This window comes from Adelges cooleyi, unplaced genomic scaffold (assembly GCF_023614345.1).
Source record: "Adelges cooleyi isolate 19-005CV unplaced genomic scaffold, UGA_ACOO_1.1 ACOO_flye_CR_arks_rails_tigmint_CR_PRNA_108, whole genome shotgun sequence".
In the NCBI taxonomy this organism is placed as follows: domain Eukaryota; kingdom Metazoa; phylum Arthropoda; class Insecta; order Hemiptera; family Adelgidae; genus Adelges; species Adelges cooleyi.
In genome coordinates, this window is record NW_026095761.1 from 14,845,004 (window position 1) to 14,871,479 (window position 26,476).

Genomic DNA, 26,476 nt, shown 5'->3' on the forward strand with positions numbered 1-26,476 from the left:
ATTTTATTAGACTTCAATTAATATGTCTAGAATAACGATAAATAATCAGAAATCAGAAGTCCCGCCTTAAATATTAACAATGATATACATTTCTATGGAATCAATATAAAAATAGTCATATATATATATATATATGTACATATACCTAGGTATTTTTTTTATCGTTACTGTGATTTACATTATTTTCAAGGTAGGCAAATCGTACTGTGACGTGACGATGTAATCGTCGTAGTATCGTTTGTCGGGTAACGGTGACCAGTGGGGGAGGGGCGAGGGGTGGTCGATGTTATCACACGCTTACCGCATATGGTGGCCGCAAATCGCCGACGAGACGCACGCGAACGGTAGACGTTGAGAGGGAGACGGGTAGTAGTAAGAGGAGGGGCGCACGTTAATGTTAATGACACGTTATCGCGACGGTACGAATTAGGTACGATTATGATATTATGTAATAATATGTTATTGTTGTCGTACCTGTGTTGGAACGACGACGGTCCATCGTGAATTTTGGCGGCCGGCGTCGGCGGCGAAGCACGTGGCGAACGGGAACATGACAAGGGTGTACGCGATCGACTGTCGCGCCGTCGAACTGCGGGGAACGCGTGAGAGTACGGCCGCTGTTCGGTCGACAATAAAAATATATCGTGTGTGACGAACTTGTAGAAATTACATTGGGTATATCATATTGTGTCGAGTGTTTTAGCGACTTTCGACGTGTGCGGACCCGGCGGCGGCGGCGGCAAAGCTCACGGAAAGGGCCGCGACGTCGGCGCACGCCGTGTTCCATCACATGCGCCTCCAAATAGGTCACTGTACCCCGCGTGACAGTACCATAAACACCCGACGTCACCCCCGGCCTGAATCACGTGTCATAGTATTACGGTCATGTGTGAGCGCATATATTATGTATATTTGTAATAGGTATAACATGTACAAAAATAATTATTATAATTTCCGTCCACTATTATGTTCTTGTACGCATCATAGACAATACACGATGATGTTATATTATAGCGGACCGCGTAGCCGATACGCGAGGTCCGTGCAAAGCCGGTCGGGGGAGGCGAATATAGGTGAGTTGTGCGTGGCAAGAGGTGGTGCGGTGACCCAGTTAGCGCGCGGGTCCCTCTCTAGTCCACGACTGCTGGCACGTCCGAGGTGAATGCACTGTGTTCCGCCGTCGTCGCATGCAGCCGCTTCGCCAACGCATTATCGATTCCTCCGCCGCCGCAGAGAGAGCGCCTCAAACCTTCCCTCCACCCTCCATACAATATACGCGAGCCACGTTAGCCGGTTGTCCCGGCTCATCGCTGGGCGGATAATCCCACGGCGGTGCCACCACCAAGTACCTGACGCGACCCAGCGACGGGTTACGTACGCCGCGACGGTTAACCATCACGTGTCCTCAATACTCCTCCCCTCTTCGCCTGTGCTGCCGCCGATGGGTCAACACAAAATACATTTTTTGGAATCACTTTTATTATGTAACTATTGATCATAGGTGCAATATCAATAAAAAAAACTAAGGGTGCTATCTATTAAGCTCTGAATTTTCCAGATATTTAAATTTCAATTTGAATTAATGAGGTTAATAGTTTTTTCGAGCCGGGATGTTGTAAAACAATTTAACATTTAACACTTAAGTTTATTAACATTTTCATTTTTACATTAACACGAAAAATATTAGAGGGCACTAGTTTTAAACTTGGGGGTGCTATACCTCCATAATTGCGCCAATGCCATTGATTATATAATACTATAATATATTCCTGTATATAACTATAACATTTTCTCAGAAGTTGACTTTAAGCTGTAAAATCCGATTATGTCGACCGTTGGGGTTTAGGGTTTTGATAATAACCATACACATTATATTATGATTATCCTTATACATGAAATTTTAGTGCATATTTATGTCAAAGTCTTATGCATATGAGTAAAAAATAAACACTCAAGTTTTTTTTAATTTCGTGTAAAAATATTTTTCTCTTTTTATCTAACAAGAGGTTTTATAGTTATATAAGTTATGATCCCAATAAATTTATATATTTGTTAATGTAACGATGGTCATAACAGTTTTACCAGGTTTAAGTTACCTACAAAACCTTCATGTTCTCAATTAAAAAAAAAGTAATAACAATGAAAAGTGCATAATATTGTATTTATTTTTATAACTATAAGCAAAAACTTAACTTTCATAATTTAGATTTATTTTTATTTTATTCAGATGAATTTAGATTGGCTTCGAACATTTTTAGTTTTCAAGTTATGAACACGACAAAAAAACAATTTTACTTTATAAGAATTTAGTTGTACCCAAGTATAAATTTGAAAGGCCCATGTGACGTTTTTCTGGACTGTAAAATTGTATTAAATAAATTATCACACGTATTATCATTGACAAGTTTATTTTAAATGGTAATAAATACGTAACAGTGTTTTACACATTTAAAACTTATTTGCAAGGAGTAAAAAAAGGAGCAACAATGGTTGAGGTTTTCAAAATTTGGATTTACAAAAAAATCAATGGATGTAAATATTTTAAGTTCTTAAAAAAATGCAGTACTAATAAATAAAAAAACTTTAAAAAACGCCGTTTTCAAACCGTAGGATTTATCTTGGCTTTGAACTTAAATTGTAGTTTATATATAAAGTTGTGGGATGATCACCATGATTGCGTTTGACGGGAGAGCTGATAGTTATAACTTATAATAGTACAAATATAAAATATAATTGATTTTTAAAAAGCAAGATGTATTAATGTATTAAATATAAGTACATTTAATAAAACTTTAATCTCCAGTCACTTGTACTTATACATAATTCATAAGCCAAACGTTATGAGTTATGACTTATGAGACACAGCTTAATATAATAACACTGCAAAATGTTTAGGTTTCTTTTACCATTATAACGTAACAGGGTATTTGTGTCAGTTTTCATTAAAACTAAATAAACTAAAGTAATAAATTATGTATATACTATACAGTGAGACGGCGGTAGAATAAGGAAAAGTGGCAACCAAAAAGAAATGAAATGAAATTCAAAAACATTGTATTGTCATAATTCATAAACAAAACGAATATTATGTACTTATATGAATTTCAAAACGCTTTCGGTTGTACAATATTATTTTAATCTAAGATAAAAGCAGGCAATACAATTAATCGTCTCCTAGAGATATGAAGTGTACAAGCTATGAGTCGTAAAACGAATCAACGAATTAGGCACTCAGAACAATTAAACGACATTTTTGTCTAAAACTTTTATTTTATAAAAACAAAAAAAAATACTGGTTTCTAAATTTGTGAAAGTACAGTACGGATTTTCTGTGTTTTACTATTTAATGTCCAACGCAAATAGGCACTACGTAGTAGGTATATACGCAAGGTATATTTTATACATGAATAAAAATGAACTGAGCTTTTTAAGCCCATTTGTATAAACCCGGACGGAAAAATAAAAACAACTACTTTATAAGTTAGACATTTATTTATTATATTTTTTTTAACTTTGAGATTAAGTTAAATATTTTAAAGGCGGTAAAAAAAGTCAAAAAGCTTTTAATTTATTATAAAACGTTGTTCAATCACAAATAATGTTTTTTTTTAAGTAATGGAAATATGAATATTTTTTTTTTACCTATACACGTCACATAAACTTACTTATTAATATTATTTCTTTGATACGCTTTAATAAAAACGTCGGAAAGAACAGCAGCTAACGAGCAAAGCCATCTCCGCCGTGATATAACGAACATTCAGTGTTCGTATTACACTTAAAACATAAAACAAATTCTAACTTTTTCTCGAAACCTGATGCCTCAAATAGATGATAAATCATTTTTTAAAAGCTTGTTTTAAACAGTTTTAACGGGGTTCCACAGGAGTTTCCTCGAGCTAACCCTAATCTTAACAGACTATTAGACTTGGAACCTCGGTTCCCCCCTGAATTTTCACCTGCGGGCGCCCTTCTCTTAGGCTCTTTCTATGGATGGTTTAAGACTTCTTATGGCTTTCCCGACAGCAAGAATCTGTTAGTTCTATGAATACCTAATGCTAATAAGAACCCAATATTAACAAGAACCTAATATAACACCAATCCCACAGAATAGTGTTGATTAACTAATATAGTTGTTCAAGGCCAGGAGTGTAAATTACACAACTAAATGTACTGGATTGCTTAATATACAGTTTGTGAGAACGTATTCTTAAAATACAAGATACAGGTTAATATTTCTTTGATTTTATCACAACGATCAAAGTTGGGTACCAGTGCTTATTAAAATAGGCATTTTTGTTAAAGAATGGAGACCACAATATCCCATTTTATCAGTTCGGTACTTAATACGAGGGTTATACACGGGAGGATTTGTGCTGTTATAATTGTACAATATAACAATAGTTTATATTGTACAATACTCAAGCTTTTGATGATGAAAATTAATTAGAAATTCAAAATAATATTGTTATAATGGCAACAAAAAAACAGCAGAATATTAAAATAGAAGGTATGATAAAGGTGCGTGTTCGCCAAGGACTGCGACGGTGATTAAATTACAATTAATATTACAAATAAAATCAAGTTAATTTTATTTGTCTTAGTTTTTTTTTTCTTTATATTCTTTTTCTTTAATCAAAATTATTACTCCCGGGCAATGACGTCAAAGCTATAGAAGCTACACAGCTGTAACGATAGTGGGTAGGGTTGTTTCGCAGCGACAAAACCGAGATACTGTTGATAGCAGTCAATAAACCAGAAACACTATTGAGCCCATTACTGTATTACTGTATGAGATCTGTTGAATTCTGTAGAACGAACAGTTATACAAAATAGTGCACACTGTATATACATATTACATTTTACACAACAGCGCTTTTTCAGAATTCTTTAGGTCATTAAGTAAGATAAATTGATTGACTACATTACCTTTCTTACGGTATGTATAAATAGAAGCAGCTTTAGATACTGTACAAATAGTATTCATACTTTACTTACCTAGAAAAAAAAAGGTCATTAAGGACTAAATTGTATATACTTTAATAAACAACATAACATATTAATTATTTATTTACAGAGTTTATTTATTTACGAATGTTAACATTGGATACTCTTAATTATAATTTTATTTATTTATTACGTTTACACGTGCTGTTAAAACGGGTTAAGCTTACTCTGAATTGAGTTAACTCTTGGTTAGGAAAGTTAACAATGGTTGATTGTAATTCAGTTTTACCTTACTCGCAATAGTTGGTACTTAATAATAAATCCACATTTGAAATTCGGATTATGAATAGCTACGAGAGTTAAAAATACATAAAGGACAACACTATTATCTAACTATTATTGCCTAATGCATTACTAATTAGTCTATAGCATAATATAGAATATTATCTTAATTAGTTTTATTAATATACATTTGAATTATATAATTTTCGTATTAATAATACCATCATCGCACATATTTCAATAAAATACTGAATTACTTAAAAGGGCATTTTAAATTTGTACTAATCAGTGAGTCGATTTAGTTTCTACTAAACGTATACCAAATTTACAAGGACTAGTTAATGCGTTCTAATGTTAGCACAGTACCAGCGCCGAGTGAACTCTTCAATTATTGTATTATATCTTACACTAGGATTAAAAAATACACATTAACTCAAATACTAACGTGCACGTGCATAACTATTTTAATGCGCATTACGTTAATAGCTAAACGGTGGTCTAAAAATTAAAAGTTATTTGTAATAAATTGTGTTTATTACGCAAACAACGTAGGTATAATTAATTGTATGTAATCAAATACATTTTAATTTTAATTTTATACTAAATTATTTAAACAATGCTCAGGTTTGAAGTTGAAAACTCTATCCAAACATTTTTAATAACAGATGTACACATATTGTAAGGGTAAAATACCCCATTATTACCACCATAAAGAGAAAAAGATATATTAGTAGCTTAAAGCTAACGCAAGTGTCAATAGCTATTCACATTGTAAATTACTCTTCAAATGAATATGTTACTAAAGCTACTTTGTGTTCTCATACATTTTTTATTATGAAAAACGTCAATGCCCAAATGTGTATAATAAATATGCACATTACATATAAAAGTATATTGCGGGGGTTTATGTTACGCCTCTTCGATCCATAATTTTTGACAAGGCCGTATTAAATATTACAACTTAAAAAATATATGATATCTCATTGACAAAAAAAAAATGACCGTTTCTTCAGCAATGACTTTTACAATAGTTTAAACCAATCGTCATTGTTTTCTGTTGTGGTATATTAATGTAAGTATAATTATAAACTGTGACAGTAATAAACACTTAATAATAATATACCTATAGTGTGTGCAGATATCACAATCAATCTCTAGTTGGGCGTTATCCTATCCAACACAATAGGATCTTAATTTCTAACGTCTTGGGAATCAACAGCACGCGGAACTACGATCAGCGGCGGTCTACCACTATAACGGATGAAATATTTTTATTGTTGATGTTGGCGTGGAAAGGCCAAATTGGGGTGTTAGAATTAAAGAATTATAAGTCAAAGCTTTTATATTCGATCACCAGAATACCGGTAAATCCATTATTGTCATAGGGGGAGGGGTGAACCGGCGAAGTTAAAAATTGTATCAATGAAGTTGAAAAAACTGTACTAACATCTTAATATACTGAGACATGTACACGATCGAAGACCGATATTCCAATTAAAACCGTTTTTTAAAAATTATATTTAGCACACATTCGCAACGGCATTATATTAATATATGTTAAGCTAGTCATCCAGGTCGGTCATTATCCCATCTCATTAATAAAATAATAAGGTTGTTTGTGCACTACTACATGCGCTACGCCACGCTGTTGTTTTCGTTTAAGTCTTGCCGTGTAAATACTATTCAAACCAGCCTTGTAACATATTATTACAGGGATTATGTCATTCGAATGGCACGTAAACACTAAGTATCTTTAGTAAATAAAGACGCTAACTTATTTCATTATAATTAAGTTATTATTATTACGCTATTTGTAGAAAATTTTCATTTGCCAGTATTATTATTATGGAATTCACTTGTGTATCAATAGGACAGGAAATGCATGCATGATATCGAATTACTCGCTCAACAATTTCATTGATAAGTACAGTACAGTACATACATAATAGTTGTTACAAGAGAACTCTGTACTTGGCATACTAAATGAATTTTTGAAAACTCAACAAATACTTAAACGGTACGGTTACAGAAAACTATTCAATAATCCAGTAACTCTTAAAGAAATGTTCTCTTAGTAAACTCTTAAAGTTCAGAACCTTCAAAACAATTCCAGGATCCTAAAAAATACCATCAACAAAATTGGCGAAGACCCTATACAGTTTTTTTTTTTAATTTAAACTCTGTAGGACGTGAAAAAGCTTTGAAGGGTCTGCAAAACTTCTCAACCCCCTCTCTAGCAACGTCTATGCTTTTAATGTATTAAACGCAAAATAAATATTTTCCATTAGCTCGGCTCTCCGTCGATGAATTTTAATTATATTGCAAATAAACTCAATTTTATTTTCAAATAGAATAGCAAAGTAGCAGCAAAATACTTTATAAGATACTAAATAGTAATAAAAGACTTAGATGAGTTACGATCTTCTCTATTAAAAATGTTTTATTAGTACCTACCTTATTGTTAAATGTTTTAAAAATTATTTTTAGTCTCGGATGTTTTGTCAGTTAATATGTTTATGTGTTTTTAGTACAGGGTATGCAATTCGTCGCGTCGGTAACGATATGTGATATCACATGCTTTGAAGACTTCAGTTTCCTTAATATATATTATGTATATAATATTGAGGTGACTTGACAGCTAATTTATCTTTTATTTACCCAATAACTGCGTATTTTTTTTAAACGTTTAAAAGCTAGTAATATATGTTATATTATCGGCAAAGCTATGGCCAGTGCTGCAGTATGTCCGGCGGATATTATAATATCACTATGATTATCCAGAACATATCTTCGATCGAGGTTAAACGCGCTCTACAGCGTTGTCATCATTGTACACAATACGGTATTATAACATAATATGTACAATGGTTGGGGGCACTTTTACTTCCAAGGACGGTGTGCCGATTGTTTGTCAACTATACAAAAAACGCATGTGAAATGTAGAATTTTACACATGGACATTAATATAAGGTGGTCTCCTTTTTATTAAGCCGATTATTGGGGTTACACTACACAGACCCAATAGTGGTGTGGAGGAGGGTACTACACCCTTCCCGATTAATTGTTTAGCTGATCCGGTTGACGATCAGAGTAAAACTGACAAATTATCAAATCAGTTAGATTAGATTTGATAAGACTAGACTAATCGTAGTTTTTTAATTTCAACTCGGGTTAAACTAAACATAGACATTGCACTACGCCTAATCCTAAGCTTGTTTAAAAGAAGAGCTTGAGAAATTGCGTATGTATTCCAAAATAATAATTTTACGTAAATGTATTTTTTTTTGTTTGACTAAACAACAAAAAAATATGCAGTACATACTATTTCTTTGATTGTTAGCAAAAATGATATCAAAGTTTATATATTTTCTATCACTCTTTAAAATACATAAAATTCACACAACAACTCCGAGACCAGTTTTAAATTCAGTAGATAAAAATCGGTTAACCCTTTGAGTAATTTTGAAACTTTTTGAAACCACCTTCAAAATAATTTGAAAAATAAAAACCGCATGACTCCGACTATTAAAATCGTGTTTTTCACAAATTTAGAAACTTTTTAAAAAATAACTTGACTTGGTGCACAAAATCAGAAAACAGAATCAGATTCATTGAGATATAAAACACTCTCGCTCACAGTAAAATTTCTTACGGTACTCCCCGCCCCAAACGAACTGCCTTGAGCAAGAAGTAAACCAGATTATACGAATAAGATTAATAATTTCTAAAAAGTAAAAAAAAAACAATCATCGATTTTGTTGGAAGAATTTAGTTTTAGTGTACACAAGAATCTCTACAACATACAAAATCAATACTTAATCTAAATATCGATAGTCGTGTTTTTCGATTAATAAAAAATCATGCCAATGTTGTGTAGTAATAAACAATGATGAAATAAACTATCTTATTGCATAACACACTTAAAATCGTTAAATTATTAACTTATTGACAATTTTAGAAACGCTTATTCTTAGAGATTTTTTGTTTAGCATTGAAAATAAGGACCCAGCATTAGATGCTCGATTAACCGGACGGCCCAGAAAACCAATTAAGACATTTTAAAAATATTTGTTCAAAAAATATATGATAATAATAATAATAATAATAAATAATTGTATGTGTTACGTGTATTGTATGAGAAAATCCCAAAAATAAAATATAAACCTACAAAAATATTTACAAGTTAACACTTGTTTTTTACCAAGCTAGTGAGCATTTTTTGTTTGTTTTTATTTTACTTTGGTGTTCAATAGCGTATTTACTACAGACTATTCTACTTACTACTTATTCACTTACTTTAGCTGAAAAAAAAATTCAACGGTAAACGGATTCATCGCAGTAATTTTTATTCTATTTATTAAAAACGCCGCTGTGTACTCATTTTTAAGTAAATTCACAATTATTATTATTAACATAAGACGACTTAATGAAAAATGAAACGCTATTTTTACGAATTTATTACAGCTAGCAATATCGGACTGCCGAATGTCACGCTGTCTTTGGATACTTATAGGACATGACATATTACTTGATTAAACATCGCATAGCTACATCCCTTCTCTAACGCATTAATTTTAAACATATTGAAACCGGTTAGACCTGCCGGTATACTCAATAGACGTACGAAAAACGATTATCTTTGGCTTTTGTTTTTCTTTGTTTCCACAACTAATTTATTCACTTTTTTTTACGTATGCCATTTACTGTAAAATCAAAGAAAATACCATTTAGTTCACATTATTTGTGCCTCATCGCAAGAACGTTCTCCTCATTAAGAGTTAATACAAATTTAGATGCCAAATTGTGAACGTTACCGGTCCATTAAACTTCACGAGCCGTTAAATTTATCATTTTTATGAGTAAACCCGTATATATTAATAACAAGTGATTATCTAATTTGGTGATCTGAAGTCTTTTTTACGTTTCAAACTCGAACGTGTGTTACAAATCACTGTACAAACTTAAATTATCGAACAATTTTTGAACAGTATATCACAGTATGTAACCGATATGTTGTTATTAATACACGTATAATAAATTATTAATGGTTAGAACATGGGCCGTTTTTATTCTTAAAATTTCACCTTTTCGGTCTTACGATCCCTAGACTATTTTATTTTAATCCGCCGGATCAATGTTAGTCCTAATATAAATACAGATACTATCAGATACAACTACAGATAATACCAATACAATTACTACACAAATATTGGCATTTAATAAAAAAAAAAATTCTGATATCAAACTATTAAAAGTAATAGTTTAAGTGATAGGTATTGCAATCTGTAATTTACATTAGTAATGTGTATTTTTTTTTTACTTTCTATAGATTCGTTAATGTATATTTTTATATTGATCGTGACGTGTAATAAAACGAGCAAGAGTGTTCTTGCTTATTAGAGTATAGACAGATGTAGGATTAATTAAAAATAAAAACATTGATTGCTATTTTTTTTTTACCGTGCACATTGTTAAAAATGTAAAGTTCACCCCAAGACCAGAACAGTATATAAAATTCAGGAGAAAACGTAACGAATAATGAAAAAAAAGGGTCGTTCTTTTCTAAACCTATTTTATTATTTTTGGATAGTACGAACACATTTTTTTCGCACATATCGACCGCTGCCTGTTAGTTAATTGAAAAATGCATAACAACCATCGACTATAGTTCAAACATTATAAAAGATCATCCACCCAGTAGATATTCGTTTTCATGTTTTATATCTCATTTGCGACTTGTACGCCAATTCAACAATAATAGATAACACGAAATAACTCTACAGTTTAACAGCTGTTCACAATATTATATTCGAATTCAGTATTATAACAGTAAAACTGAAAACATTGTTATTTTTGCCAGCTACATGTAGCATTAAAAATATACACATAATATAGGTTAGGGTGCTTTTTTTTAAGAGATAAAGAGATTGAGGGGGTCTCTGTACAAAAATAGCGATCACTCAAATATATATGTATATTAGCCCTATATGTATATATTATATAATGTCACTATTTGGGAAATAAAAACTTTAAAGCTCGATTGCCAAAAAGTTCTCTAATTGCTCAACTTCTTAACACAGAGGGACAGAAAAGAAACACGAAATAGACATTTACGCTTTTCTATAAACTATATAGTTTGAAGTTAAGTACGAGGTTCGTTATACATGCGGAGAACGCAACAGCAAAGTGTTGTATCCATACAATTATCGCGATAACAGCGGGTTAAATAATAATCTACACGAAAACCCAAAAGCGGATTTAAAAAACTTTTTTACATTATACACACAACTATTATCAGACATGATATATGTTATATACGTCTGTTTAGCCATAAAGGCTGTACAAAAGGGTAATTTTAATCGTATAATATTACAATAATTGATAATATGTTCAAATACTTACAAATAAGTTCAGTTAAAAGTTTTAAAAAGTATGAAAATATTTATTTTATTAAATTAAAGTTATTTAAATAATAACTTAATTAAGTTTGAAGTTTTAGTTAGGTTATACATTTTAAAGTAAATGTTTAGTGGCGGCCAAGTGTAAACTAAAATACAAACCGTACTATTATTATATTTTTTATGAATGTGTTGAAGCTTGAAATATCATGCGGATGAGTTTCAGATATTTATTGACATTGATATATCTGATACTCATCCGCATGACATTATATTTGTACCAAATTCATTAACAAACAATAGAAGGTTAGGTTGGACTAGGTAAAGTCTCAATTTGAAAATTCATAACAAATTGTAACTTGGATTTCAAAAATAACAATATTTTTTAACTTTAAAGTTAATTAGTTATTCAAAATATATAGTCAAATTTCAAATTAAAAGTTATCAAAAAAATTACTAATAATGCAACTTTTAATGATTAATTAATTACGACTCAGTCTTACTTTTTTGTGTCAAAATATTAACATTGCATAGCTTTATTACGCCTAAAGTTATTGAATATTTTTTAAATTAATAAAGAAATGGAAAAAAAAATATATTGAAAAAATGTAGAACACACTTTTGATTCATTTATAATTTATATGAATATTGATGAACATTTAACGAACATTTAATTATTTATGCTAAATTTGTATGTTAAGGCTATATTTTGTTAATCTGCTATCCTGAAAACTTGTTTTCAACATCATATCAAGTTATAGCTTTGAGTACAACCATGACAAATTTCATTTCTTCTGATTTAAAATTTACATTATTTAATGTAATCGTAAAAAATTAATTATTTAAAACGACGCCTACGTATGATGCTCAAGAACAATATTTTTAGATATATTGTGTTAAAAAATATCACCTTCTAATAGCGTGTATGCTAAACGTTTATTGAAGGTTTGAGGAATCAATAGACATTTATATTGGTCCGGGGCGAAGTCATTCAATTTTAACGAATTATTAAGTTTACCATTTGTCTGTGCATCCCGACATAAGGATGGTAACTTTACCGAACAATAACACTGTAAAATGTACTTAAATTATGTATTCAGACAATTCAATGACCCCTTCGATAGTCAACCCAGAAACCCCGGGCGATTATTATTGGCAGGAAAAAAGGTTGATGATAATCCAATTACTGTATTCGCTCCGGCGATTGCGAATAAGCTCTATGTTCGTTCTATCAAGTCGTTTGTTTCGAACGCACCGGAAACAAAAAATACAGATCCGGCGGACGGAAAATAAAGTTACTCTTATATCTTAAACAAAAGAAAAATAAATTTAAACCCTCTATCTTCGCATATCACCAACCGGACACAATATAGTGATGAACTTACTGGGAAATATCAGTTAGACGTTGGTTTGACTAAATAAAACATTTATTGTTCAAATACAAAAATTTAGTTTATTATACATATGGTTACATGTTAAAAGCAGCTGTGTCAACTGCCATCATTGTAGTATTTAAGTCTTACAACCAATTATAGGCATAACAAATAGTGCAACTGTTATGGTTGCTAAAAGAGTATACCGAACCCGCGATGACAATACCTAAACTGTTCCAAATTCGGTCCAACATAATATATTATTATTATTATACTATTCATTTTAGTTGTATTTTATTCAAAATTATTATTAAACTACTTTGATAATACACAATGTATAATTGCTTTATTTTTGTTTGCATGTCATACGAGTATGGGTATATAAAAACAGTTAATTAGTATAACATAGATAGTAATTGGAATAACCTTTAAGGTTCGATGTGAAGCCGTAAAGGTATTGGGTTTTAAAATTATTTGTTTTATTATATGTGATGCGAAAAGCAAAAGAAAACTTCTTTATGACATTTTCCAAAATTAAGTTAGTACTATTTTATGAATCTTGATTGATTTTTGAGAAATAAAAGATATGGTTAATCTTCGTAACTAAGAAAATGACTAAAATGTCATTTAAAGTTTGTGACTATGTAGTCGGCAGACAAGAGGTCACTTTTGCCGAGATCGTTTTACACTAAATGAGGCTATTATTCAAATCAGTTCAATATTTTGACCTATGTCCTAACCCTAGAGACTTCATGGTACAATTATTGATACTTGGTAAGGAATCAATATTAATCGATTTTTGGGTGTTTTTCTTGTAATCAACTTTGCCGACAAGAGATCTATTTTAGCGTAACGCGTAACATATTTTGATTACAGATTACAGCAAACCCTACAAAAGTATAATTGCTCTGAAACTAAGATCGAGTTGGGACCCTTTACAACCCTTATTTGTATGGAATATGGCGAAGAAGAAGAACATAGTACACAACCAGATGTGGATGATCTAGGAGCTATAAATGGCGGAGTGGGCTAATTTGATCAAAGGTATTAAAGCAACTGTTTTCTGGTTAATCTCGTACCACGTTCGTATATATCTCTTTAAAAATGTATTCTATGAAAATTAAATTTTACAAATTTGTTTTGGAACGTGGAAGAGTTGAATTGAAATCATAAATGTTGGTATTGGTGGTATTAGACTTTTAATTAACAAACTAAAACAAAAGAAAAGGCCTAAAACCCTTTGCACCCATGGATCCGTTTCTGCATACAATAAAATGAATGGTCTCATGCAAGAAGAGGAATAACTAAAAAGTATTTCAAGCATTTCAACGGTTTTAACGTTTGGTGCAAGAAGGACCATATACAAGACAGCGTTAGGCCAGAAAGCGGCTTCTTTTATTGTGCCCCGTTCAAAAAGGTAACCAAGTGCTTTTAATTTTCCAAAAACCTAACTAGATGGACTACGTCCTTGTTTGCTTTTTGTAAACAAAAACTGCATACATATTTTATATTATAGCCTATTTATACGCATCCATTGTCGTTACACTTAATTGCAAGTGCCGTTACCCTAAACCCAATTTATTGAAATTATGTACAATGAACGAGTCCCCAAAAAAAATTAAGCCGAGTAGGAAAGGACAATTTTAATGTTTCAATAGTAAAAATAAAATGCAATAATAACCACCAAGGCCCGTACAATAATAAGTGTATACACTTTTATCGTGCAAACGGTCGGTTAAGCGAATCGATTTGACCTCAATAACAACAAACTTGTGTAAGGCGGTGCAATAGAATTAACCCCGACAAACGGTTGTGTAAACAATTTTTCCTTTAGTTCATGCGATCAACTCGACAGTACTGTTATTAAAATAATATACTCGTATTGCTTGTTGCTCGGACAATGGTCAATTTTTTTTACAAACTTCACCATAAATGTCAAGCGTCAGAGTCCCGTGGCCGTCGTCAGTAAAATACTCATACTTCTATAAGCTTTTCTTGATCGAGTTTATTTTTTGACTTTTATGAGCTTAATATTTCCAAAACTTACGACACGAAATTCTGTTTGTAAAAACTATAACTCGTTATGACAATAATGCGCCAGTGTATAAATACTATTATACTTTCTAATATTATATAACCGATTTGGATTATAGCTTTTTAGTACCGTCCTGTGACCATCTCGTACTAAGCTTTTTGTTGGTTTTTTTATCTGTCTTTTCTAAGACGACGTTTTCCGACCTTACTTCACGCGTTTCTATTGTTTAGACGTAGGGGAAACACGGCAAAGCCTTATCAAAACCAACCATCGAATAACGGGTTCGGACATTTGCCAACAAAAAGTCAGTACATCCAGGACAAATGTTGCCAGCTCGAAATTCTCATTGTTTTTACATATAAATTTGTTGGCGTTAGTCTTGAGTTTTTTGTTTTGTTTTAAGCGTCCGTCGTTTCTTAACTTGGTTAAAATAAACGTAAAACAAAGAACTATGAAGCCAGATCAAAATTCAGCACAATAAGGTGAAATGATAAAATCACTAAAAAAAAACCTCTCCGATACGGTTCTTTAGATAAGTATACATTAAATACTGTTGTAAATCACTATCTAGGTAATAAAAGTATTTAAAATCATGTTATGGGGTTTTTGGGATTTTTCTCAATAAAAAAAAATGTTTTACTATAAAGATTTAACGTCCAAATATCAGACCCCAAGTTGTAAAAGCAAATATTTTTTTATATTTTTAAAAAGTAATAGCGTACCGTGTTGTATTGTAAACAAAATTTCATGTTTAAAATAATTTTTTGGATTTTTAAATTTTGGACTATGGTCGATTTATGGTTTATGATCTATAGACTGACTGTAAAAAGAAATCGGTCTAGTAGGTAAAAAGTTATCGATGAGCCAGATGAATATAAAATAAACATTATTTACTGAAGCAATTATTGTCAAGCTTGGACATTCTCAGATCGGAGCTAAAATATAAGAAATACAAAAATGGTTTTAGAATTAAAGATATGTTAATAACTTTTATCTTTCAGTCCTTGGAAATGAGTAGGTACTCATCGATATTGATTGTCTAGATTTGCTATTCTGGATTGGGTTGTATGTATGTATGAAAGTATCATACATTTTTTTAGTCATCGTTTTTTTTAAAGCTTTGTAAAACATTGAAGCCAATGACCTAAGATGCCGGGGCATTACATTTCAATAAAAAAATATATATACTTATAAACCTTAGATAAAAAAGACAACTACGAACATTTTTGATAAAATTCGACTGGTTTACAATACAATACACTTTGAATTAGTATACCGAATTATTGGGTAACGTTTCTGGCGTAATTGACTTGGCTTTATTCTGTGTGCTTTAAGTACAAGTCTCGTAGTCGCTCACCCGCGTCCCACCGAAGCGATCGCGTTTCGCGTTCAGACCAGAATCGTCAAAAGTATAGGGAATTCGTCATTCCGCTACAGCAAGCAGTCGCGGTATATCGAAGCCAATTTGTATATCACAATAGCCAGGTTGATATATATATATATATATTAATATTATATACGTATGAATGTGTCGGCAAACGTTATTAAATTCACCAGCAGCACTTTCGCTGTACGCTTCGCTTCTTATTTATATGTTGTACGCAAAGTAGAACGTATAATACAATAAATCCCCCTATTCCAGTTTCGACCGACTGGTGGAATACACTTAATATGTATAGGTATGTGTATAACACACAAATGTTCGATAAAAGCTTTGGCGCGGAGAATAATCAAATATAATATTATGCGTCGAATCATTGGTGGAAATCTCGAGCGTTAGTCTCGCACCAGCGCGTGGTGTATAAGCAGGAAATGCGAGCTTTGCCAGAGTACATAAAACACAAACATACAATAATAATAATAATTGTAATAAAAATGTTGTTATTGTATTAAGTACGCGAGTTTTGCTGAGCTTTAAACGGTATTTATTTCTCATGGAAAGCAGCATTGAGCCGAGAGGGGAAAATGAATAACGTTTATACTGCTTAAACGTGACGGGGATATTTGAACAAGCTGTTAAAACAATATTTGCATAACGCCAAGTCTGAGTTTAACTTTAAAATGGATATAATATTAAGTTATTTGCTATAGTGATATCGGTCGGTGTAAAATAGCAAAATAATAACGCCCTTGCCGTCGTAAAGAGATTTCTAAATCAGTCCGTATACATTTATTTGGTGGGTAGAACAATTCATTTATTAATAATGTATTTTTCATACGCGATTAGAATCCATAAATTTACTTTTAGCTTACTTTTTTTATAACTTTCAAACAATGAAAAAATCCTAACTGGCGTAGCTACCAAAAGCGGGTTTTTAACCTAAATCCTGTTGGAGCTTGTATAGTTTTGAAGAGTTTGAACTTTTCAAGTCTCCCCCTCCCTCCTGTCTAACAAAGCCTAACGTGGGATACTTGAGATTCTCTGACGTTTATAACTTGATACCATTGTAACCTTCTCTTTTTTAACACTTAAAAGGAGAAAAACAATAACAACCCTAAAGCAATGATAAATTTTTTAGCTGATCGAGTGACGCTTTTCTAGTGTTTTGAGTTTAATTTAACTCTAAAACGGTCTAAAACACCAAAATAACGATTACCGCAGCATGTATAAAACCATAAACAAGGATTTGCACGAGGGTTTCCCAGGTGTTTTAACGGCTTTTTACGGTGATACCCGAGTTTGTACAACGAGAAAGGACAAAGAGAAAAAGCGAAATAAAAAAAATAAAGCGAATGTAATATTTTACAATGTTCAAGCATAACGTTTTCTATCGCTCCAGCGGGACTAGGTGAACGTGGTCGAGATGGAAATATGAAACTAATGTAATTTAAAAGTTCTTTGCAAACGATGTAAATCAATAGTGTAATATCTAAGAGACTCAGTACGCAACACAACGACCCAGTGATCTGTAAATTTTAAATGGTTGAATTCCGGTCGAATCCACTAAAATCTAGTCGTTTTAATCGACACAAATATAGTTGGAATTCGTTTAGCAGATGTCAGAACTATTGTGAAAACCCGAGTTGAATGATATCATTAATCAAATATGCATGTATCAATGACAATATATTTGAACAAAGATACAATGGTTAAAAGATAAATCGCATTACACAATTTCAACGACAAACTTTAAAGTATAATATATAATATATAATTTATATTGTTTTGTTCCACATTGAATGCATTTGATTTATTTCGATTTCTTTGTTCATTTTGAAAGTCTTCTATAAACTGATATAGTTTGTAATTACCAAAACATCCGTTTATTTTTTTTTTATAGTGATTAAATGATATTCTAATCATCCATAGATATAATGTTTATCTTAATATATAGATTTTCTTTTATTGTATAGCAAATAATCACTAACTAAGCAATTACTACTTAAAACTCAGTTTACAACCTTCTACGTCTCGTTGTTGTGTACTTCATATAGTTTAGCAAGTAACATAACTTCAACAAAGTCAATTATTACGAGCACTTGATTTTTCCAAAAATCTATATGTATGGAGATAAAAAGATCCAAAGAAGACACAAACATTACTATCTGCAGGTCCGCCAAAGATTGTTCACTATAATCATTCTCGATATTATTGACGGTTGCTTATAACCTTCAACCCTTGTAAAACTAGTAGTCAACAATTTTTTTTTAACACTACAAATTCCGAAATATTTTTAAGATTAAGAATATTGGAAACGAGTTTGAGCACTAATAAGTTTACCGTCATTTGACACATAAAAAACGGAATCCAACACAACACCTCCGAAGTAATTTGTCCTACGGCTACAAGTTGTGCTACAAAATCCAAAGAACGCTGTAGAAACTTTTAACGATTATTATGTATTTTCTACAATAGTTTGACATCACACAAAATTTAATAAAAGTTATAGTAGTATCTGACAAATGTTTACAAACTATACAATTCTGAATTGTTAACTGACGTCCCTAAGGCTTTACTTAATAATTTTACACAATATATTAAGTTTGCAAAAAAGTATTCCAATTAATTTAAAAAAACAACAAAATCTCTTCAATCGGCGAAACAATTATTATTTTCAGAATCTCGTGCGTCAATCAATTTATTTTATGCTTACATAAAGTAGTACGATTATTATAATAATTTAAATATAATTTTAGTACAACAAAAATATCCAAAGTCCAATTATAATTTATACTACAATTAATTATGAATTCGTTATGAAATAAAGCTGATACAAAGTTACCTAAAAATAAGTTGACATGGTTTGAATTCATTGAAACCACAAGTTTTTCGAATATTGCCAATACTACGCCGGCAAACGAGACAAATTGGCTATAATTGATTCTGATTTAACGATTGATAAACAATTAAACCTAGCAAATTTATTATTGCACGTCGCACTGAGTTGTTAAAAACGAGTTCGTACTTTGTACGCATTAAGAAAATTAACTAAACAAATATACTTAAAAAGCAAAATAAACCACATGATTTATTAATCCTAAAATATAAATTATCAAGTCACCAACTACCTACGCCAACCGGTAGGGCTGAAGGTAATTATATAATTTAACCTACTTAATTTGAGCATTTCTCTACGTTATAAAATATACATTGATTAACAATATTTATACAAAATATAGATTTTTACATTAGCGGTTTTTAATAAAATAATATTGGCCAAAGATAACCGTTGAACGTTTGTAAAATATCTATGCCATAACCTAGATACATTTTTGATGTTATCTTTGTATAAATTATAAAATAACAATACCTTTACGCCACTGTTATGTGCTTAGTTCCTTAAAAGAGTTTATCCTTCGAGGCATGCTTAGTATAATGGCAATAAAAAGTTACGTTGTAAAAGGTTTGAAAACAAATATTTTATTTATTTATACCGTATCATATAAGACTAAAAGAAACTAATTAATAACATAATAACTCAAGAGAATTAAAAAAGTAAAATAAAAATAAGCACATATAAGGATAAGGACGAGTGATATGTCCTTTATTAATATCACACGTGAAGTTTAAGGAAACAGATATGTACAATAATAATTTCGTTTTGCTACATTAATATAATTGTTTTAACTTTCAAAATCTTTGCTTAATATCAAATTTTATTTTTAAAAATTCTATGCACTTTACTTCTTATAATATATTAATTAGCCAGTTAATAAAATATGATGTGACATTCTCTTAACAAGGTCTAACAACGTCGAAAATTATTCCACACGATTTTCGATCAAATATATAAAAATATCATAACGATTTAATTTATGCAAATTATAAGGACCCTTTAAGAATGCGTTGTTTAGTTTTCTTAAATTTTAATATATCATTAAACCATTAATTAGTCAGTAGTTTTTAAAAGTTGCGTAAAAAACAGTCTACGCCGCGGAATGCGCAAACGAAAACGGTTTTATGTCAATACGATAAAAATAGTTGTTTTCCCCCTGAAAGTCCACTGCTATAATAATTACTTCAAGGAATACGGAAGGACATATAAAATAAGACGTTTAAGCTAGTCATTAGTTTTGCATATTTTCAGTTGAATCATCGGTGAGCACGTTTGTTTGAATTAAGTGTTACCGCCAAATTGTCATATTTGTATACAAACGGCTAACTGTCCACCCGCCGACCTTCGACGGTATCTATAGGTATTTTCACCGTAAACACCTAAAAAAAAACAAGCTACGCGTTTTCTATAGGTTTAAACCACTAAACTAAATATATTGAGTTCAGTAGTTTAAACAAGCTTGTTTTGTTACAAACGTTTATAAGTCTACAAAAAAAAAAACCGGCCACACCGAAAGTTTCAGAAACTTAAGATGTCCTATCGGCAATCTTCTAGAATAAAAAATTCGAATTTGAAAACATGTACAAATTAATGTACAATCCGGCTAGGTTCATCCGTCACCGTAAAACGTCCCATGCAAATTATTTATGGTCGAATTTTACCTCTCATCCACATAACATATCCCAACGCATAAACAAGTTATAATATAATTTATCGAAAGGAAATAACCTTTACCGATTCGCATGTTAAAAAACTCACATCAACATCAATTTTTAGAACTGTACATTTATACTTCAACCGAGGAATGCTTACAACTTAAAAAATCTGCAATCACATCACGTTAATAATATACGAGAAAACGAAAGCACTAAAACGTTTAGCGTAGTTAACTTTTCCATTCGGTAACAGAACTGTAGTATACCATAATGTATTACAGAAGTGGGTTTTTTATAAATGACGATTGAAAAACGATTATCGGCTGCTCGAAAATTAACAGTTTTTCTAGAAAAGTATAAGGTTACCCGCATGGAGGGTATTATATTAGGGATCTATATTTGGACCACGCCAAGTTTTAAAACTAAGATACTAAGGTAAAGACATAAGAGGTAAATCGAGTGGTTAAATCCATTAAGTAACAGAATAAAATGCTTGAACTGCTATTTAAAATGCAAAAAAACTAATAATAAATTCATTTTTATACAATTTTATTATGTAATAGTTATGCCTGAAAACTATAGGCTAGTCATCAAAACCAAAATGTTTAATAAAGCAAAAACTAAATTAAAAAAAAAATACAATATCAAAGTTAGAAAAGCAAATTTTAAAACAGACACGTCACATAAATATTGTAAAAAAATACGGACGAAATTATCCAAATGGTTACAAACTGAACCGTTATTCGGTACAGAATATTACTGAACTTATGAAAACATATTACAATTGAACATAATATATTTTACTTACAATCGCAATAGGTCAAGAGTGAATGAACAAGGATATAATGATGGAACCGGACAAGCACTCGGTTTTCTCGAGATTAAAAAGGAATAATTGCGATTCATTTCGTTTGAATTCATATAAAACTGCGGTCATCAAGTAGCGAAGAGGAAACAATAGGAACTCAGACGGACTTAAGGAGGTTCATATTTGCACTGGAGTCTCATACCGGGAAGCGCAGACAATACTGAAATAATACTTACAAAATACACATCCGACCGAGAGAGAATGCAATTTAATTAAACTGCAGCATACACTTGGATTGAACCGCATCGATCACAGTCAAGGAGATATCAGAATATACAAGTCAATTTGTATACCGTTTAGTAATGATATACACAATACATAATGAATGGCCAAGGTTGCGACGAATCGTCGGGTTAGGTTTAGCAGTGTTTAGGAAACGATTATTGTTAATATAATAGATACAAGGCGGCGTTTGACAAGTAAAACCGAACACGGTTGTGTCGTGCATAATGTGTCAACCCAAAGTAGAAAATAAGTACACATTATACGCGTATCGTTTCAATCCAATACAGATTGTTGTTTTTGACATACGCACAATCACATTATAAACGCCGTCATAAGTCTATATAGTATGTACATAGAAGTGCGGTAATACGTCATTTTACACGCTTATTGTTTATATACACAATGTACAAGAACCGATGGTAAACGTTTCTCTTACCCTAACCCTTCCGGAAAACTTTTACGAAAAACATACACACATAAACGTCACAAACCCTATATTGATTAACGACCGGCCCGGGTTAGGTTCGATATATATTATCACGGAATAAGTGATTAATTAATTAGCGAAATATAATTGTTATAACAATGCAGCGCCGTTACCACCGGCGTCCTTTTTACCTTTCATATATCATGCCTATGCCCAGGACGGTTTATAGAGTAGTTTTTAATTATCGATTCTATGTCTGTTATTTATTAAAAATTAACGCAATTCGCACCCCACCTGATCAATTTTAAGCCGATAACCGAAACTAGGACAGATACGACGGTCGACAGAAATAATGTTGACTTGTGTGTGGGGATTTATGGGCTACTGCGGGTAAACAATTTGTAGACTTTACAAAGACGCGGTAAGTGACGGTTTAAGTCTCGATATACCTACCACCCAGAAGACCCCCTTCATCTTTGGCACTAATGTAAGTCAATAATCCACCTAATACAGAGCTGAGCGGACGGATAGTTTGATTTATGTAAACACTCCACGAGTTTAACGGTTTTGAGATCAAAGGGCATAAAGATATAGGTGGGTACATGATCATATACTTCATGCAATAACATTCGATGTACAAGAATCTAGTTAAATCGTGTTTCATACAACCATTGGCGCAACTACAATGGGGGGAATGCTAGAAAAATTCAAATCTTTTCAAGTTCCTCGAGCCTTTTTAAAAATTCCAAAAACCAATAAGGCATATTCAACAAGCAAAGTTTTACATTTTTATCGAAATTCGAAGAGCGCTTTAAGAGTTTTTGAAAAATCTGAATTTCCAAGCCCTCCCTCTAGTTGCGTCAATGCATACGATCATGACTTGAATCTATCGTTGCCAAACGATTGGATTTAGTATACTACTTAGTATAAGATAGATGTATGAAATCCTCTTAAATAAAAACCGAAAAAAGCTGTTTCTGTTACGGGCTAAAACAGGAATGACAACATACACGATTGTTTAGAGGTTTTAAACGGATGACGGGGGTACACCAGGGAGAAAGGAGCATTTCCTTTATCCAACTGATACTGATGTGACCAGGAATCGCTAAGCCTCGTCGAAAGGGCAGGATATGTGGCTTTTCAGTTTGACATGCCGCTGGATGTCTTGCATGCAGGCTGACACGAGTAAGGGCGGGCAGGGCAAGTCACGGGTGTTAGATGTGAAGTCGGCAGCAGCAGCGGCGGCTGCCAGCCTTCAGGATGATTTGCTGCGCGGCCTTTATCGATCAGCCGGGACACGACACCGTCACCCGCCGAGGCAAATACCCGACTTGTTTTACCTTCCCCTTCCTCGTCCGCAACCACCCACGCCTTGGACGGTCTACGATGTACGAGGATAAATGTCCCTCCGACTGCAAATCTACTTTTCGGTCATCCCCTCTCTTACTCTGAACCAATCTCACCTCTTTTTGGCACGCGCCAAAACCTCTTTTTTTTCTTTTGCCATAACTCCTACAGGATACAGCGCATTTCCTGACCACCCCGGTGAAGCAATTTGACTGAGCCAATTCTTGGATAATTCTTTTGAAATACACCACTTCGCCTTCTCCGCTATCCTAGCCCGGCACGTCGACACCCGCTGTTGGTTGGATAATAAATTACCGGTGAGTGTTGTTAAGATTTTTCCTCCAGATCTTTTAGCATTAAGAGCTTAATACTTATGTGAGGCGAAAAGACCCCTTACTAACAAGTACAAACAGCCGAGTGATTATAAAGATTCCCCAAATGGCTCCTAACGCAGCCCACCTACGTGAATAATACCTACTCTTTATGGCTTACCATTATGAAAAAGAGATATGAACGCTCGGATTGCTTTGGACGATTCCAGAAAGTACAAGTTAGATAACATTGGAGGAACAAGTTTTTTTAGCTTACCAACATACAACAAAAAGGTTTGATACATACAAAATAATGGACCAATATTATACAAATGTATAAATAAATTATTTTTACTAGGCCAATTAATCCCAAAGTTGCATTTCCACAACTTATGATTTAAAAGAAAAATACGTATTACATTATGATACGTAATATATTATTATTTTACTATGCATTAACCTATAACGACAATTTTACGATCACTTGCAGTAAAATATACCGAGTAGTCATATTAATCTATTGAAATATAAATAATATTTATATATAAATGTATTTTTTTTTCTAATTTATTTAGCCGGTATGATTAAGTGTTTGTAATGTATTTCCTGTGTTCGCATAAATAAGCAATTATCAACTGATGCGAACGTATTACTCAGAAGATATTAATCCGAAAACGAATTAACATTCCGTTATTTCGAGCGGATTTATTACTTAATTGAAAATAAATTACACGGAAAGACGTCAGATTACAGGATACGTAGCTGATAGCTAAGACAATAATCTACTGGTGAAGCCTTAAAAGGCTTTCAACACGGGTGAAAACAGCGTTTTGTAGTTTTCGTAGTTTTTTTTTTGCTTCACAAACATTTAAGGCTCTTAGCAGCGTCCATTGAAGGGAAAGCTTCTCTTTAAATCCTATATATTTTTTCTGTTTATGGTAACCTCCAATCTTGTTGATTTATCAACAGCTCTGGTATTCTGATCTAACCATCGTTGTTGCAGCCTACCAAATGGTCGTTTACCGAATAACTTTTCATAGTTTAAACTTTAGTACGTTCAGCAAACTGTAGTATGATTTGTATACCAAAACATTATTTAAACAAATGTTCATATTTTGGCTTATCTCAAAATTTGACTAACCAGCCAAATCCACACACTTTCCACGTCTCGCTATGCATTGCCATTTCTTATTTCACTCTACACCTACCTCATGTCTTTGTTTATCACATCCATATTTCTTTTTCAGTCTACCTCTACTTTTTAATCTCTCTACCCGCTACCGTATATTAAATTCAGTTCTTATTATTAATTTTCAAAAGAAAATTTAAAAAAGAGGGTGTTTTGAGGGTTTAATATCTATACAAACATAGAATCATTATTCGATTACAAATAATTGGCTTATAATAAAATACCGTATGCCTAATATTAATATTTTCAGTATTTCATATTATGTTTCTAAAGTTTATCATCACCGCACCTTAACATTTCAATAAATACAACTTCTAAATAAGTGTTTATATCGTGTCATCATGCAACCTGTTTACACAAATCATCTAGTTATTAATTACTATTGATCGCACAATTATTTGAGCTTAAACGAAATACCTTACGTTTTTACCCGCAAATGGTTCAAAAATGTACAATGTATTTTCTACAGCGGTACACCAATATATCATTAGGAGAGGAGTTCGGGTCGGTATTGGTTACTTCCCACAGTGTCGTCGAGCACACGTGTAACACAATACAAATACACGTGTGAGTGTGTGTGCACGTTTAGAAACTCAAAGTGTCCAATAGAAATTAATTACACCCACGCCCGTTTGTAGCAAACGAGCTAACGAACCGTTCTGGTGGAAAATGAACTTTCGAACACAAGCGGACGAGCGATAGGGGAAAAAACAAGGTAAACAACACGGCGAAACAAAGTAAACGCAACAAGAAAAACTTAAGTATCTTTCCCGTTCAAACGACAACGAAGTGTAAGTGGAAGTATACCCGATAACCGGAACGCGTACTTAGGAAACAAAAAGCTGTTAACCAAAAGTTATTTATACACATACAACCCACACCACTTGTACACTTTGAAGTATTTACACCGGCTAAATAAGTAGCATCAAATGAGTACTAAGAGAATAATTTATCTCTCGTTATCGATGGCCAGTTTTGTATAACTACAATTAAATGATTTCGATGAGCAAAAAACAATACGGAAAATATTAAACTTGTACTTTTGTACATCCGATTGAAAATACAACCTTTTTTTTTAAAACGTAGTAACGGACTATCCTTTTTGTTTTAACAAAACAATAGGGTATTAAAAAGCGGGAAGG

General features: G+C 32.3%; 1 protein-coding gene across 2 annotated transcripts in view; it reads right to left on the reverse strand.

Moving 5' to 3' along the window:
• Positions 1–26,476, reverse strand: part of LOC126840942 (high affinity cAMP-specific 3',5'-cyclic phosphodiesterase 7A-like) — a 107,185-nt gene that overhangs the window by 75,558 nt on the left and 5,151 nt on the right. The window contains exon 1 of one of the 2 annotated variants that reach the window (XM_050577003.1): positions 475–677. The exons of the other annotated variant lie outside the window; for it this stretch is intronic. Within the exon in view, the coding sequence (XP_050432960.1) occupies positions 475–552 (78 nt within the window). The 5' untranslated portion in view covers positions 553–677. Of the gene's footprint in view, positions 1–474; positions 678–26,476 lie in introns of those variants that run through there. 2 annotated transcript variants of the gene reach the window in all.